At 37.0% G+C, this 18,611-nt stretch overlaps 1 protein-coding gene across 2 annotated transcripts in view; it reads right to left on the bottom strand.

Annotated features, from left to right (window-relative positions):
• The window catches only part of Smc5 (structural maintenance of chromosomes 5), a 65,110-nt gene that overhangs the window by 12,795 nt on the left and 33,704 nt on the right, over positions 1 to 18,611 (bottom strand). For both annotated transcript variants that reach the window (XM_051200152.1, XM_051200153.1), the window contains exons 12-18: positions 17,471 to 17,565; positions 15,611 to 15,743; positions 14,306 to 14,479; positions 14,045 to 14,214; positions 11,817 to 11,940; positions 11,288 to 11,410; positions 657 to 782 (exon numbers count right to left, since the gene is read on the bottom strand). In XM_051200152.1, the coding sequence (XP_051056109.1) occupies positions 657 to 782; positions 11,288 to 11,410; positions 11,817 to 11,940; positions 14,045 to 14,214; positions 14,306 to 14,479; positions 15,611 to 15,743; positions 17,471 to 17,565 (945 nt within the window). The remainder of the gene's footprint in view (positions 1 to 656; positions 783 to 11,287; positions 11,411 to 11,816; positions 11,941 to 14,044; positions 14,215 to 14,305; positions 14,480 to 15,610; positions 15,744 to 17,470; positions 17,566 to 18,611) is intronic.

Raw genomic sequence — 18,611 nt, 5'->3', positions numbered from 1 at the left:
TGATACATTTAAGATCTTACAAAGTGCACAAAAACTACTGAAAATGCATTAGCAACTATTTTGATATTAATTTGAATAGGTACACAGAAAGGCTTCAATGTCAGATAAAACACGGGAGCAACGTCAACAGTGGAGTGTGAACTGAAAGGCAGCACTGCTTGACTGGACTCTTGACGAATTAGCATATACCAGCTCTGAAGACTGAGAACCTGATGAGCCCTAATTAAACAACAGGACTTCTAAGGAAAATAAAGGAAAACACCTTTATTTTTGCTTTTGTTTTTCTAAATATTGCCCCTGCTTACTGTTTGTCAAGAACAAACTAACTAGTTCCCATGAGTATTTCACACTGCCAACCTCTCAAATATGGCCAAGGGGGAAAGATGTACTTTAATAGTAAAAAAAAAAAAAAAAAAAATAAAAAAATTTCCCATACTTTAAGAATTTTAATACTAAGCAAAGACTGGTGACTAAATATGAGAGGAAGTTAAGCAAAATTACTTTATGTATATGATAATCAGTACAAGAATGGGGAAAAGGGTATTTTTAAATAACACTTCATGTTTTTCATGTCCTGTTACTATGCCCAGAGTGGGATATCTTAAATTTAAAATACTGTGTTATGGCAACTACAGCATTATATATTTTATACTTACTGTCTGAAATTCCTGGGGAACGGCTTGGTCTGCACTCAGGTTACATACTTGCCTAGCTCTCTTCATAAGTTCCTTGCACTTCTGTAACAATCTCTGTCTATTTTCATCCAATTCAATGAACTGTTGCTGTTAAGAAAATAGTAAACATTAAAAATGTTACTACTAAATCAGAGGCTCGTATAAACAATTACAACCCAATAAATTGCTGAATTCTGATTGATAACCATATTGTCTGAACCATGACTTTTTATTATAAAGGTACATTAGCCTTTTATTATAAAAATAAAATTTTAAAGTAAACTTTAAAATATATCAGAGCCAGTATTTCTCTAATGTACAAGAACTCTGAAGTTTACCCTTTTCTGAATGTTTAGTTTTAATATTGCCACACATTAACTTCACTAAAAAAAAACAGCATTAAATATAAACTTTAAAAAATATTTTTGATAATTTTCGAAGTATGTTTTACCTATTTATCATTTACTCATGAACTTATTTTCTCCATCAAATGATTTGCAAGATCTATGAGATGCCCACATAACAATCTGAATTAAATACTGCAAGGTGAAGCAACATCACAACAGAAATAGGTACTATCCACTGAGTGCTTGTTTGTCAGGCCCTTGCATAGGTGCTTCTCATCTAACTTTTCTTTTCTTTTCCTGCTTGTTCTTTTTTCTTTTTCCATTTTGGGGACATGGTGCTAGTGGAGTAAGGTCTCATGTAGACCAGTCTGGCTTCAAACTTGCTATATGTTGCCAAGACTGGCCTTGAACTCCTGATCCTCCTGCTTTCTAAGCAAGGAGATTATAGTCACACAGCCCTTTGCCAAGACAATGTATCTTTTATTTCCCACAACACTATACAGTAATAGGCTGAAAAGGGGGCTGGAGAGATGGCTCACAGCTGCTTGTGACTCCAGCTCCATGTGCACATACCCCAACACCTAAATACATATAATCAAGAAAGATAAAATTAGCAGCTGCAGCGTTTGGGAGAGCAGGCCCTGCACCTCACCTGGGCAGCACGATAGAGCTAACCCTGTTGGCGGAGGTGGGTGGGTGAGCCAGACCCACAGCTGTGATTGTGGGAAAGCTGTCCCTATTACTGTCTGTCATGTAGCAGTGTGGGCTGGAAAAAGATGTCCCCCACTTTATCCCTTGCCCCTCCCTGCCTACGAAAGACAAGGGAGCTGACCCCTCCTCTTTAGCAGCTGCAGCCCTTAGGAAAGTGGACCTCGCTCCTCACCTGGGCAGCATAGTAGAGCTGACCCTATTGAGCTGGGTGCAGGTGAACTGCCCAAGAACTTGAGCATGTGAGATCTGACATCATCCCTCATATTAGGGGAGAGATGTTGCCTCTGAGCCTGCACTGCCTGTGTCAGGTGGGAGAGCTGGCCCTGAGGTTGTTAGAGAGCTGTTCCTGCCCCTCACCAGCTGCAAAGCATGGGAGAATGGCCCTACATCTTGCCTGGGCAACACAGTAAAGTTGGTCCTGAAGGTATAGGTGTGAGAGAGCTGACCCTGAGGATGTGAAAGCAGGAGAACTGGCTCCATCCCTTGGCAAGGCATGAACTAGCAAGGTCAATGCTGAAGAGCTCACCAGGTGGTGAAGACAGGGGAGAGCTTGTGGGCTTACCAACCCTGCAACTACCCAGGCCCAGAACCAGGGCTGAGTCAGCCCACCCCAACATCCACCCCACCTGTGATCTGCTAGAGCATGTTAAGGGACCAGTCCTGCAGACCCAAAGCTGCAGGATCCCACAACACAGGGCAACAGCAGGATATCCAAGGAGTCCCAGTGAGGGCCCAACAGTGATAGTGCAGCAGAAACCAAAGGACCGGAACCAGATCAATAGGTCTTTGCAATAAACACTTAAGATAACACAAATTGGTTCTCCAGTACCAAATGGTCAACCTGAAAAACATATATACAATAATATAGGAACTCAATTATATTGAGTTATATTTAGAAATATTTATGTATAAGAAACTACATATATGTACATGCAGTAACAACTGATTAAAAAGAGAGGCCATGAATCTGAAGAAGAGTGGGGAGAGTATGTAGGAGAATTTAGAGGGAGGGAAGGGGACAATGTTGTAATTATAGTATAGTCTTAAAAACAAGCAAACAAACAAAATAAATAATTTTAAAAACCAAAAGGGGAAAAACAAAAACAGAAAACAACCCTGCTATCCTGGAGTTATGGTCTCATATAGTCCAGGCTCCCCTCAAACTTACTATGTAGCCAACACTAATGTTGGAGTTCTTTTTTGGCTTCTATATCACAAGGGCTTTGATTATAGTCATAAGGTACCATGCTTTACCTATTCAGAATCTCCATGATCCAGGCAACAGGAAGATGATCAGATTTTAAATTAGCTTTAGCAAAAAACTTAAAATCTGCATTTGGAGTTACTTATTCAGATTAGTATTTTGTGTAGTGTCTTTCTCCAGAAGATGAATGAAATCTTTCTAATTTAGCTTGACTTTCATGCTTATTTATTTATTTTTGAGATAGGGTTTCTCTGTGTAGCTTGGAGCCTATCCTGGAACTAGCTCTTGTAGACCAGGCTGGTCTCGAACTCATAGAAATCTGCCTGTCTCTGCCTCCAGAGTGCTGGGATTAAAGGTGTGCTCCTCCCCCACGTCCGGCCAGGCAACTTTCATGTTTATAATCTCTCTATCAAATGAATTCTTATTTAGCAGCTCCCTTGTGTATCCACATGTATTGTAAAATAAATACATTTGCATATACACTTTATACACTTGTATACATATGCCTAACTATGTGCTTCTTTGTCAAAATAATGACAATGAAAGCAAGTTATATGAAAATGAAAAGAAAATGAACAGGGACTTTGTTATGAGGTAATGTCACATATAAGTATGTAATAGTAAGTCTTTTCTCAGATAAAAACTGTTAGGCAAATGCCACCAAACAGAAATTTTGGCTCTTCTCAGTCAGTTTAGACCTTCAGATAATCAGCTCAGTGATATTTTCATTCCTATAATATCCTACTATTTCATTTTAGCAAAGTCCAGAGGAACAGGAATAGGAATAGAAGTCTTTAGGAATGCTGAGTTCTACCCAGCTGTCCCTTGTTTTACATTGCTAATGGCTCTTAGAGAGTAAAGTAGGGCAATTGGGAAGCTTTAATTTTTTTTTTTTATTTTAATTTTTATTTCTCTCAGGCTAGAGGAATTTATTTAAGGGAACCATAGTAGTAAGTAATTAGATAAAGGCTTGCTTTTATTTCAGTTCAATCCAGTACATAACCTTTTATTTTTTATAGCATTACCTTTCTTTCATTTGTTTGTTGTCAAACCGGTAAACATAAATCACCCGAAGACCTTTTAATGATAGTGCTCTCCAAGTCCCTCAGAGACATTAATCAAACAGAATTGAGATATGACTTGGGCATCAAACCCCTACTTCTATGTTTTATTTTGTTAAATAGGAAAACTAGTTTGAAATTTAGTACAGAGTAAGACAAACATGTTTTATTAGAAACCTCCTCAATCCTAATTCTATAGCCTCAGGGCCTCTCAGTCACATCTCAATGATAACACATTTCCTAGGTCCATAATGGGCATTAAACTGACTAATGTGTGGAACAGTAGTTATGATAATACTTTGGTCTAGAAGTGGCACTAGATAGTTTAGGTATCCTCCTTATCACACATGAAACTTGAAAGTCTGTCCCTTGTCCACTTTGGTAAGACTAAATTTTTATATACTTCTACATTCCTTTCCTCCAGCCATATTAGGTTACATAGTAAGAAGAACATCTTTGATGCTTCCAATCTTATATATTCATAATCTTCTATTCTTGAAATTTCTTTTATAACTGCTTCTTAGTAAATTTTTCCCATTAAAACTGTGCAGTTGGCACAGTTCAGCCATTTGACCTTTTATGTCCCATTTCCTACTTACATACTCTGTCCACACTGTTCTACTACAGAGATCTACAATTTGTTAAAATGTAAAGAACAAGTGAATCAGGGATACACAGGCCCAGTTAGTACATCTATGATACACACCCCCCCTCCATTTAAGGCCCAAGGAACATCATGGAAGATGAGGAAATATTTAAGAGCCAGAGGACAGGGATGCTTACTGCTAGATACTGAGATGTAAGAAGGGTACTATAGCCATGAAATCTTAAAAACATGGTTGTCTATATAAGACCTGCACACTGACCACACCACTGGATACACTAAAGGAAATAGGGAAATGTACAATGCTCCCCACCTAGATGAAGAACTATAGGCAACCACTGGCTGCTGAAGGAAGAGACCTTTTACCTATTTTTTTTTTTTTTTTTAATTTTTCCAAAACAGGGTTTCTTTGTATAGCTTTGGAGTCTGTCCTAGAACTTGCTGTGTAGACCAGGCTGGCCTCTATCTCACGAAAATCCACCTGTTTCTGCCTCTTGAGTGCTGGGATTAAAGGTGTGCACTACCATCGCCTGGTGGTAGAGACCTCTTATAGGTTGTTCAATCTCAAGTAGTCAGCCCTAAATGTATGTACATATAAATGTCACTAAATAGGTTACATGTCTATATACACAACCATATGCACACAAATGTGTATGTATGTAACAATCATAATTATAAAAAAAGAGGTCATGAACTTGAGACAGAATTGGAGGAACCTCTAAAGGAATTGGAGATGGAGTAAAACTGATATAAATGTAGTACATTCACATACAAAATTTTCAAAAAAATTATTAAAAAATACAAAAGATATGGGGAAGCAAGGAAGAGGCCAAAGACAGTGTAAGCTCCATGGCAGTTAAGTAAGAAAAAAGTTCCATCACTTTAAAGCACAACTCTTGTTGATCTTTGTTGGTGTAACAGGGGAAAAAAAAAAAAAAAAAAGGGAGTATGTATTCATATAAGAGCTGTAAAATCAAGTTAATCAAAGACTTTATTTGGATTCCTATTTCTACTCTAGCCTTAAATAAATGTACAGAAAATAATGTTATCAGTTTAATATACAAAACCTTTTCACCAAGATGGAGCTGAAAGCAAAGAAGGAAGCTCCTGCCTCTGCCAAAGCTGAAGTCAAAGTAGAAGATTTTGAAAGCCAAGAAGGAAGTACTAAAAGGCGTCCAGACACAAAAAGGTCAGCACGTTACTCATCTTCTGGTGGTCCAAGACCCAGTGGCTCTGGAGGCCACCCTTGAAAGAGTGTGCCCAGAAGAAACAAGCATGACCACCATGAATTCCCCTTGACCACTGAGTCAGCCATGAAGAAGAAAGAAGACAACAACATGCTTGTGTTCATTGTGATGTCAAGGCCAACAAGTACCAGATCAAACAGCCAACACCCTCTTAAAGCCTGACAGAGAGAAGAAGGCATGTGTTTGGTTGGCTCCTGATCATGATGCTCTCAATGTTGCCAACAAAACTGGGATCATCTAAGCTGAGTCCCTGCCTAATTCCAAACAGACACCTTTTCACCATAAAAGAAAAAAAAAAAAAAAAAAAAAACAAACAAACAAAAAACACACACAGAAAATTCCAAAATTTACAAAAACATCTATAGTTAATATATGAGAAAAACATTAAGCATATATCTTGAAGAACTGATTATTACCTGTTCTTTGAAATTCTTTCTACATGAAGTTGAATTGTTATGAAAGTTGTGCAGAAATACTGTGTCAAGTACTAAACGAAGAGAAGCTTTTCCTAGAAGGCCCTCTTGTGGAAGAAAGAATTATTCACCTTTTTTTTTTTTTTTTTTTTGGTTTGACTTAACACTTCATCAAATAAAGATTCAAACAAAATAAATACTACTTCCTGTATGAACAGAATTACAGTTCTAGGTGTCATACCATTAGTAAAACACTGGCTATAAATTAACTTATTTCTTCATTTTTTTTTCAGTGATGGGATTGTCTCTACATTCCCAGCTCCAATCTGATTGACTTTTAACTGTGTCTTTGATGCTAGACAAAATATATAACTAAAAACAGGAAAATCGTTATTTTTCTTAAATGCTAACTTGAAATCTTCATATCTATTTGAAATTTAAAAATCATAGCCCTAAACTGACTTTTTCAATACACAAGCTTACAAGTTTGACTTATCTATATTTAAAGAACTCTGGTAGTATAGATGGAGCATCCCTATCTGAAAATCTGAGTTCCTAATCAGAAACATTGTCATGATGTCACGAGTGGAAAGTTCCTCAATTCACCAATGGTAAGCCAAAGTCAAAACTGTTGCAGCACACGGAGATATCAGGTTATGTGTACGGGTTATGTGTATGATGTGTACATAAAACATAATGTGATTGTGTTTTGCGTTGGATCCCATTTCATTATGTAGAAAACAAATCTCTAAAATCTGAATCTGAAATGGGAAAGAAATGCTTCTGAGAACAAACTTTTTCAGGTGAGGGATACATAAAATTATGACAGTGATTATTAAGTGATTCACCTGTATGCTCCCTCAGCACTGGGGTTACAGACATGGTGCTATGCTTGGCATTTTACATGGGTTCTGATTCAGGTTCTCATGCTTGTACAGCAAGCACTTTATCCACTGAGCCACCCACGCAACCCATTTCTTGCCAGGTTGGTGATGCACCCTGTTGATCCCAGCAGCAAAAGACAGAGGCAGATATCTCTTTAAGTCTGAGGTCCGCCTGGTCTACACATGAGACCCCGTCTCAAAAGTAAACTGGAGGTTCTGTATTAGAAGTGGGTGGTACTGATCCCAAGAGTATATGTGGCAATGTCTTTAGAGTGTGTGTGTGTTACTATTCATTCCTCTTAGGTAGAGTTGTCAGTGGTGCTGCTACTGCACAGGATAGTAAGTCTCTTACAGAAAGAATTACTTGGTCCAAATGCCAATAGTTCTGACATCACAATACCCTGTTCTAGATAGAGGCTTATACAGATAGAAGTTTGATTTTTTCCCAGTGTCATTTCAAAAGTGGCAATATAACATCAGGACACACATCTCTGATACTATAATTTTTTCATTCATCAGCTAGAATATGTCCATAAAGAAGATCTCATTTATTTCTATATTCCTAATAAGTAACAGTTCACATATGAAATGTGTGAAATGGGGCTGGAGAGATATCAGTTAAGAGCACATACTGCTCTTGCAGAAGATCACAACTCTTATGATTCTAGCTCCTGGGGAGCCAACACCCTTTTGTGGCCTATGCAGGCATCTGTACAAAAGTTGCAGATATATTCAGACATGCATGCACACACATAAATAATTGAACCTCTTTAATCATAGCACTTGGGAGGTAGAGGCAAATCTCTGTGGGTTCAAGGCCAGCTCGGTTTCAGGCTAGTCAAGGAGGAAAAAAAAAAAAAAGCAAGACCTTCTCTTATCCTACCCCCACTATTTAAAAACAAACAAAAGGATAAATGCTTAATTGTCTAGAATTATTCAAAACAGTAAATTGGCTTTTGTAAACATTTTCTAATCTAGTAAGATATTTAAAGAATCATTCTCAATGTCAATTTACATTTCTGACACTCTTATGGAAGAGTCATCTGGGATTCTTTGTTTTGTCTTAATGTATGACAAAATCATCAAAGTTTACCTAAAATTATTTAAATACATACTTTTTTTTTCTAGACTTGGAATCAAGCATTTTTTTCCAATGAGCCATTTTAGTACAAAACAGTACTTTGAGGTCACGTAAATAGAATGAGGAAATGTTTTATTTTCTTGGGGCGGGTGATTTTTCTTTTCTTTTTGAAACAAGAGTCCACTATGTAGTACAGGGTGTTCTCAAACTTACTTGACTTAGCCTCCTAAGTGCAGGCATTAAAGTCATGAATCACCATGCTGGGCTTGTTCACCCACTCTTCCCAGTCCCAGTCCATTTAGATAAAATGAATTGTGAAGTTATTCTGGCTATTCCCAACTCAGTCCTCAAAGCTTTTATTATTTAACATCCTTATTTTACACTGAAGCTGTTTTCTTTTAGGCTAAGTATCCTAATGGCATCATTTATTTTCTTCACTTGTATAAGAACACCACAGATACTAGCAGCTTAATTACTGAAAACAGGTTAAGATGCTTTTTGAAATGTCTTTTACTGTTTAGAATCAAATTATTTTGGAAGATTTTTTTTCTCTGTGAGGCTGTACTGCTAACTCAAAACAAAAATAGATTATGTTTCATTTTGCTTTTGTCTTGAAGAAAAATTAATTTTATTTGTAGGTTATTTCAAAGTAGGGAAAAAACCCTAACAACTAAAATTCAACCCCATGAACAAGTAGGAAAGCTGTTGGCCTTGTGGGGCTTCACCACCCTCCCCTGACCATTTCCTACAAAGTAGAAATACTATATATCTCCTTTTTATTTTTCACTTAGTGATATCTGTAAGATGCCAGTAACTTCCTAATAAAGAGGTAAGACTTTAGTTTCCCACTCCCATGAATTTATATAAGAGCATAAGTCAGTGATTGTTAGTAAATTTACATAGCTGTACAAATATTATAAATCCAATGTTATATTTTTATCACTCCAAAAAGATAACTTTATTCTTGTATTTTTACACTTTCTCAAACATATTTTCTTTTATATGTGTTGCACATTCTGTTGATGTTAGAATTGGCCTAAAATTGTTTTTTGGTAGAGAAATTGTAGACATTTAAATTTAGTAATCTGATTTATATTTGGCTATTTTAGATGGGGCTCCATGTTGCCTGTGCTGGTCTCAATCCCTTGAGCTCAAATGATCCTGTTGTCTCAGCCTCTCAAGTGCTTTGATTACAGTCATGCATCTGCCTGGCCTTAATTCCACCTGTGTTTTCCAACAGTAATTTTTACTTGAGTTCTATTGCCCCTGCTCTTAATACTGCTTCTTTGTACATCACTATACTTTACATGCTATTCATACCTCCTTATATATTGACTTCTTGGGAAAGAAATTATCTGTTGGCTCCTCACAGTGAGAAATACTGAAACACTCCTTATTTCCCTATACTAAAGTATCAACTGATATAACAATACTGTACCTAAAAAAACCAACAGCAAATATATGCCATTTTACTTATACCTTTCCTCTTCAGAGAATTTAGTTATATATCTGACTTATAACCACACAGTTAGTACATGTATCACTGTCCCTTAATTATATAGCTCTTACACTTTTCAGTAAGTTTGAGATTCTTAAGTCTAGGCAATGCCAGCATTATTCCTAGTCAGTTTTAGCTCTTTTGATACTGGACTATGGTTAACAGGGCCTCATCTCTTTAGAGAAGAGATCCTGCTGGCAGTTTCTTTTTGGGGTTCTTGGTAACATCAGGATAGTTTTGATGTTCCTATCAACTTACGTTGCCCCACTGTATTCTGGAGTTCTCAGATGGAAATGAAGAATGTGATTAACCTTTAAAAATGGATGCTGAGAGATCATTTTTTTTAATTCAAGGATTCCTTGGATCACACCTGAGTGTATTTTAAGGGGGTGAACTCAGGATGTTAATGGACAATGACAGAAAGACTAACCTTATAGTTACAGAGTTTTGAACCATATGACATCAGCACTTAACTTTCCAAATTAAGATAGGTCTGGAAACGGAGTGCAACCACATGGCTAATGGTGCAACCATGCTCATGAAATAAATTCAACAGGAACCCTGCAGTGTGATGCAGCTTCCTGGATGGTAAGCACAAGGAATTATCAGTAGATTGACAGACACAGCATGACTCCTCATGAAGGGCAGTGAGACTCTGTTCAGGACCCTCTCAGATATTGTTCTATATATCTCTTTATGATAAAAGTCAGTGCTGTTCAGAGTCGTGTACTCTTCTAGTGAATTAGCAACCATGAAAGAGCCATGGAAAACGAGGGTTTTGCAGTAGATAGTCAGAAGTACAGATGGTCTATGAGCCTTGAACTTATAGCCAGTGAATTAAGAGTGGTCTACTGGGGTATTCTGAGTGGTCTAGTAGGGTATTCTTTATAAACTGTCCAATTTGGTGCTAACTTCATACAGATAGCATCAGAACAGGATTATAGGTCACTGACAAGAGTTGCCTTAAAGCTCAGCTGTTACTGCACAGATTGTCCATGGATGCTTAGAAGAAAAGCTGTTTTTCTATTTTTGAGAAAGGAATTTAGAGATTAAAACACTAAGTAACAACAAAAACTAAATGAAAAATAACTGTCACCATTACCTTGATGCTACATCTTTAGAATTAAGTTTGTGTATTATTCCACACTTCTTTTGCCAGAACAATTTTAACACTCCACTGCCAAATATTAAAGTTGAGGTTACACTGTTGTGATTATCCACCCAGTCTTATACACATCAAGTATCGTTTCCTTATTAACAAAATGTGTTGTTTTATTTTATTAGTACTGATTATTAATATGTCTGAGAGCAAAGGCATACACACAGAAGCTCTGTAGAGTCAGCTCTTTCCTACCTTTCCCTGGGTTCTCGAGATTAAACTTTGGTCAGTGCCATTACGTGGCAAGCACTTTTAACCAATAGGCTACTGTGCTGGACTCTAAAATTTAATTTATATAGTATACAACAACTGCATATTGCAAATGATAGTATGTGATGTACACTTTCAAACTGGTTTGAGGATGAACTCCAAAATTAAAAAAAAAAAAGACAAAAATATATTACCTCTGTGACACGAAGCTGTGAAGATGATGCCATGTAATCTGCTTCTAATTTGTTCTTCTCAGAGATCACTGTAGTATTCTGAAGAATCAAATTGACTTTTTGTATATGCAAAGAAGTGCAAATCTATGAACAAACAACCCATAAGAATTTTATTTTTATATTGCCTATATTTTACAATTATGAAAAACACCAGTTTTTTCAAGACAAAATTATGAATCATGAAAAATTAAAATCTTTCTACTATGATTGACATCTCCAAATAGTTCAGTATAAAACTATCTTTAAAAAAAAGTAATTTCCTACATACTTAAGTGATCTGGAAAAAGAAAATTTAGCCTAATAATGTTTAAAATTCTGTGTAAGAATTAAAACCTAAACAAGCTGAAACTAATCATAAAAATCTCTTATTATTACTAAGACAGGAAAACACTTAAGAGATTATTTCCCACAAAATCCTCTAAAAATTACTAAATTTTATTATCAAGCAGGTATTTTTTAAAATATGTCAGAAATTAAGAAAATATCTTACCCTCACTAGCCCTGTTAATTCAGTAACAAGTTTTGCTTTCTGAACATTTATTTCTTTGATTTTGGTACTTGCTTTCCGTTCTTCCTCTTCCAGATTGCAGGTATCCTGTTCCATCAGCCTTATACTGTATAAGAGAAACACATAATGATGGAGAGATCAGAACTAAACACAGGACCAAGCCCAAAGCCTTAGGTCCCCTGAACTATTATGGGTTATATAGCAATGGTAATCAGAAGTATAAATGCTAGCTCCTAGATTAAGCATCTCTTAATGAAATCACTCAGGATCAAAATATATCACGGCGCTATATGACCAGTGCTGTCTAGGATCAGTAATAGTGCTGATGCAGAATGTGAAGTCAGAAAGGGAGTTTGAATTTTCCCTTTGTTATTCACCAATAAGCAGAACTTGACAAGGAGCTTTAGCCTTTTCATCTATAGACTGAAGAGGATGAAACTTCTTCCCACTGAACTTTGGAGAAAAAAAAAAAAAAAAAAAAAAATCACACACATAGCATAATACCTGGTCCAAAATTTATTTATTAATAAAAGTTGTTACTACAGTGCTCATGAAACATAATCATTAGGCAGGCAGAGCTGACTCATAGGTAAAAAACAGAAGAAAATCAACACAAGGTTGGGAACAGCATTAATCAGGAGTGGTGGTGAGGCAGAAACAGGAAAATCACAAGTCACTCTCAGCTACATCAAGTGTGAGGCCAGCCTACATGAGCTAAGCTCAATCACAACAAAGGTTTGAAAAGTTAAGTAAATCAGGGTTGGAGAGTTGGCTCAGTGGGTAAGAGCACTGGCTGTTCTTCTAAGAGGTCCTGAATTCAATTCCCAGCACCCACATGGCAGCTCACAACTGTCTGTACCTCCAGTTCCAGGGAATCTGATACTCTCACACAAACATACTTGCAAAGAAAATACCAGTGCACATAAAATAACCAAAAATAAATAAATCATTAAAATTAAAAAAAAAGTTAAGTAAATCACCTAAGATTATGGGTATTAACTGGTAGGAAAACTTTAACACTAATTTGGTGTTCATGGCTTTTCCACTAAGTAAGGTGACTCCAAAGGACTAAAGAAATGACAGAAATAGTAATAAATAAGAACCATCAAGTACAGTGGATGGTGTACAAGGAAGGGTTGCTGGAGAGGAATAACTGTAAAAGCCAGTCTTAGGCTGGCACTACGTGGAGGCTGGCAAATTTTCTTTAAAAGTACAAATTAAAAAAAAGGCTTTTGCAATATATTTTGGATGAACTGCATGGAGAGTCCAACCATTACCAAAGAAGCACAAAGTGTACAGTGGACATCACGAATAAAACTAGAGGGCTGGTAATGGGCAAGTAAAATCATTAGATTCTTCAAAGAAAAGAAAGTTTTAAGCAATAGGTCCAACAGTAAAGCTTAAGTGGTTTATCAACAGTTGAAGGGTAGGATTAAAGTGAAGGGTTGAAGATGATAAATAATGCTAAAAGTTGAAAAAGAAAACCTAGAAAGGAAGCTATTTTTTTAAACACAAAGAAAAATTTTCTAACACACTTTTGTTTTCCTCTTCAAAAAAAATTTTGATCAAATTTATTTTCCTAGAAATCAGTATAACTAGAATAGAACACTCACATAATTTCTACACTGCACCCTTACTCACCTCCAACTACTCTATGCCCTATCCCTCTCAAATTCACCATTATCGTGTGTGTGTGTGTGTGTGTGTGTGTGTGTGTGTGTGTGTGTGTGTGTGTGAGATTCCCCTTCTATCTGAAGCTATTGACTGCTTATAGCTCTTTACTGACGGGTGAAATATCCCTTTCTATGTTGGCATGTTTACCACACCAGCAAAATATCCTAAAAAGTGCACTTTTATCTTGGACGTAACTAATAGCTATCTAATTGGACTTAAGGTCCACTTAATAAGAGGTATTTCACGCCTGGTTTTATAAACCTAATCAATTACCCATGGCTGGAGAGGTCACAGGCCTACAACTGCCATTTTCCTGTGCCAATACAATTTCTAACTGTATTCTAAACACACAGGCATTAAATGGTTCAAAGGACTGGAAAGAAAACAGTTTAGTCTGACTGCCCTTTGCATCACAACTGCAATTTGAGCATTAATAGTGAAACTTTAGAAATTAAACTGTTGTTGACATTACAGGATTGAACTAGTAGGCACTCAGGCCATGTTTTTTTGAGCTCCCCACCCAAGCTACAAGTTACCTTCCTAGCTTGGAGCTGATTTTCTGCTCCAGTTGTCTTTTTTTGGTTTTTCTTTCAAGAAGTTCCTTCTTCTTCAGTCTTAGCTCATTGTCTTTGAGCTCGAGATGCTTGTTTGTATCACGCAAGGTCACCAATCCCGATTCCACTGCTTCCAATTTTCTATTAATTTCCTATGGGATATTCAAATTATTAGCAAAACTTTTAAATTTCTAAAGTATTAAAAACCCAGCCAACAACTCAGTAACTGTGCAGTGAACCAACCTTTAGCTGTTCTTCCAAGTGTCTTCTTTGTTCTAGATCCACTGTGACAGTGAGGAACTGAGCTACTTTCAGGGATGTGTTACTAGAAATAACTTTATTTGAATAGAAAGAAGTTTTTAACACATACTTTTCTTCTGCTGTATAAATTTGTTTTAATCGAGTTTCTTGTATTACCTATAATGTAAAGTAGGAATTCATAAACATTCTAATAAAAACTATGATACATGCTTTAAAGCACTAAAGAATTAAGAACATGAACCAGGAGAATTCTAGAAGACCAATACACCACCTATAAAATAACATTGTCTAACTAACACCTCTGAAATATGGTTTAATGTATCCCAGGTAAGTGTTTTGGAAACATAAAGGAGGAGAATAACGAGAACTGAAGGTAGGAATATAATTAATTCTCAGTTCACACATAGTATCAAAACATAAACTTAGTAGTATGAAAGACAAGCAAAAGCCCAAGCTGGGCGTGGTGGTGCACAACTGTAATCCCAGCATTTGGGAGGCCGAGATAGAAGATAACGGAATTCAGGACCAGACTCAGACACAGTAATTTAAGGAGAGCCTGGGAATATGACATTCTGTCTCAGAAAACAAAAAAGAAAATTAACAACAAACGTGTTCTAAAGAGAAAAGCCTGTTCTAAGAGAGATTTGTTCTGTTCCTGCTTGCAAAAAAGCTTAAGGATGTATTTGCTAAAAATAAAAATAAAAAAATAAAAAAATCTTATGAAAAGTGGCCATTTGTTTTATTGAGACAGTCTTAAATAAAAGCGTTAAGAAGGTGAAAGCTTACCAAGGCAAAGGTTTACCAGAACAGACCTATATCCCAGTCTACCATTCTAAGTACACTTGAAAGATAATCTAATATAGAGTGAAAGATTTCCATCCGTCCGTTCATTCATCTATCTTGGGTTTTTCAAAACAGGGTTTCGCTGTTGCTCTAGAGCCTGTCCTGGAGCTCTATTTGTAGACCAGGATGGCCTCAAACTCACAGAGATCTGCCCGACTCTACCTCCTGAGTGCTAGGATTAAATGTGTGCACCACAGCCCAGCAGAGTGCAAGATTTTTAAAGATTAAATCACCCTATACATATCAAGCAAGGCAGAATCAGCTAAGAGCATATAGGCATTCCAGGTTTTAACTTTACTCAATTCTTCTAAAATTAAAATATTTATTATTTTTTTCTAGGTAATTCTGTATCACTTCTGTTACAAAATATTCCTTAATGGTCACAGTTTTATGTCCTATTACAACTGTTAAATATGAAGAGTTTCTACATCTTTTCTTTCTTACCCGTTCAATTTTTTCTCGGGTCCGCTCAGTTCCCACAGGAACTTCATGAATATGATACTGGCAGCAAAGGTAACTCATCACAGGATCAGGTGCATCAAATAGCTCTCGCAAATATGAAAAAAAGCCATACTGTCTGAAAAGAAAATGTCTGAATTGATTTTTCTTCTTAAAATATTACTTTAAAAACCTGACTAGTAGGCTGAGGAGATGGCTCAGCAGATGAAAAGCTTGCCTTACAAGTACAACAAGCAAGTCTGGGTGCAATGGACTGGCGTTCAGGCCCCACTATCTATACAGAATCTCCGGGCAATGGCATTGGCTTATTATGCAAATGGGGAGGTCTGCCGTACTGGGTAAAGTCCAGGACAGTATGAGATTTTGTGCCCCCCCCCAAAAAGAGTTTGAGATGGTAAAGTATGAGAAATGAACGACACCTGAGGCTGTCTTCTATACATAGGCGCACACACAGATGTCCGCACAGGAATACAACCTGATTTCTGACAAGCAGTCAATAAGCACTAAGTAACTACAGTGCAGTGGTTTGAGGGAGAATGACCCCCATAGGCTCATGTTTGAATATTTGGTCCCAGCTGGTAGAACTATTTGGGAGGATTAGGAAGTGTGGCCTTATTGGAGTAGGAGGTATCATTGGGGGTGGGTTTTGAGGTTTCAAAAGTCCACACCAGGTTCAGTTTCTCTCTTTGCCTTGTGCCAGTGGATCAGCTACTGCTCCTGTGCCTGCTTGCCAGCCAGATGCCACACACCTCACCATCATGGTCATGGAACTGTAAGCAACCCCTAATTAAATTCTTTCTTTTATAAGGTGGTGTCATGGTGTCTCTTTACAGCAATGAAAAAGTAACTTAAGCTGGAGGTGGTGGCACGCACCTTTAACTTCAGCACTTAGGAAGCAGAAACACGTGGGTCTCTGTAAGTCCAAGGCCAGCCTGTTCTACAGAGTGAATTCCAAAACAGACAGCTATACAGTGAGACCCCGTCTCAAAATAACACCAAAACAAACAAGAAAGAAACAAACCCAAAAAACAAAGAAAGAAAAGTAACTAAGACAGACACTTTAACAATGATAGAGGATTTTAAAATCACTTGTGCTATTTTCTTCCTTGCTGCTAAGCTTAAGCCTTTTATGATTACAATCTACTTTTTTACAAACTATTTTTTTTCTGTTCCTGTTCTTAATTTTTTATATTAAGAATGTCTAGTTATATCCAGAGATATTTACATAATTGTATAAAACTGTGTTTCTTTACATTTAGCCCCTACAGAAATTATTAATATTATTATTTTTGGTTTTCTCAACTCAGGGTTTTTCTACTTAACAGCCCTGGCTCTCTTGGAACTTGCACTGAAGACAAGGCTGGCCTTAAACTCACAGATGGGCTCAGTGAGGACTTTATTGGACCTTTGAGGTCAGAAGACCCACTCTAAATGTGGGTCATACCTCTGGTGGCAGCCCACATAAAAGGACTTGGAAGAAGGAAGCTTGTGTTTTCTGTCTGCTTCCCTCACTAAATGATTGGGCTAAAGGCGGGTGCCACCATCACCTGTCACAGAAATTATTTTTGCATTAGAAAATGATACATCACTGCCTATTTCCAATGGCTAACTTATGCCTTTTATCTTTAGTAAAAGATATTTAATGTGTTTAACTAATCCAATGCTATTCTACTAATCTGAAAAATCACATTTATGAAACATGAAACTTGACATATTCTTTTTTTTTTTTTCCCCAACTTGAGACTTCAGCAGATCTAATACAGCTTATAACAAACATGAGAAGAATTAAAGTTCATTTAAGGTTATTCAGTGTTCAAATCAGTTCTAATAATACTTTCAACTTACTTTAACTCATTCAGAGATCTTGAAGGTGCTTTGTCTGCATATGAAATCTTGGGAGCAATAACAGCATTTACTCTTAATTTCTTATTGTCACGGACCTGAATTCAGGAAACAGACAGTATTAATTACCATGTGCTTAATTGAAATAATTTTTAAAGTCACTGTATTCCCACTGTGAGGGAAAATTAATAAGTAAAAGATACAGGACTCATAGCAAGAAGGGAAAACCAGAAAGAACAAGTGCTTCTGCCAATAGATATAGATAACTCCCTGACTGGAGAGTACATTCTCCCTGGCACCCATTATTTAAGGACAAGGCCACTAAGCCCGCTGGTCCTAGAGAAAGAAAATACCCTAACCTTGCAGGTGTGCTAAACAATCCTGCCTTGTAAAAACTTTGTATCTATGAAATCTCTGTAACCTTGGAAACCTTATGGGCCCAGATTAGCAGTCTCAAACCTCCCTTTCCCCAAAAACGCTTTGCAATTTAAGTGGGCACCTTACTCTTCTGATAGAGTGAGGTCCCAGCTGGTTTGGTTCTTAGCAATAAAAACCTTTTCCTTTTGCAGTCGGGAGTCACTTCCTTGGAGGTTGAGGAAACCCGGTAGGTACAATACCACTGGCATTGCTAAGATGATCAGAAATTTAAGCAAAGCATTATCTTTTATATTTTCCTTTACCCCCCTAAATTCATTATGAGCTTTTCTGCTTTATGGGTTCTCTGCTCAAGACAGGCTCTTACTTGTTCTGTGGACAGGAACTCACTACTTACTCCAGGTTAGCCTCAAACTCCCCATTTTCTGCCTCAGCCTCTCAAGGGCTAGAATTACAGGAATGTGCCCCTACATCCATCTGAGAGTCCATTTCTTTCAGAAATATGTACTGAATTTTCAGATGAAATAGGATGTCTGGAATTGACTTCAAAATATATAGATGGCAGCTATCTTTCATTAATAACAGATTATCTTGGGATGGAGAGATGGCTCAGTGGTTAAGAACACTAGCTGATCTTTCAGAGGTCCTGAGTTTAATTCCCAGCAACCACACAATGGCTCACAACCATCTGTAATGAGAGCTGGTGCCCTCTTCTGGTCTGCAGGGATATATGTAGACAGAACACTGTATACATAATAAATAATCTTAA

This window comes from Phodopus roborovskii, unplaced genomic scaffold, assembly GCF_943737965.1.
Source record: "Phodopus roborovskii unplaced genomic scaffold, PHOROB, whole genome shotgun sequence".
Classification (NCBI taxonomy): Eukaryota; Metazoa; Chordata; class Mammalia; order Rodentia; family Cricetidae; genus Phodopus; species Phodopus roborovskii.
The sequence above is the reverse complement of the archived record's forward strand: the minus strand, read 5'-3'. Positions and strand labels throughout refer to the sequence as shown.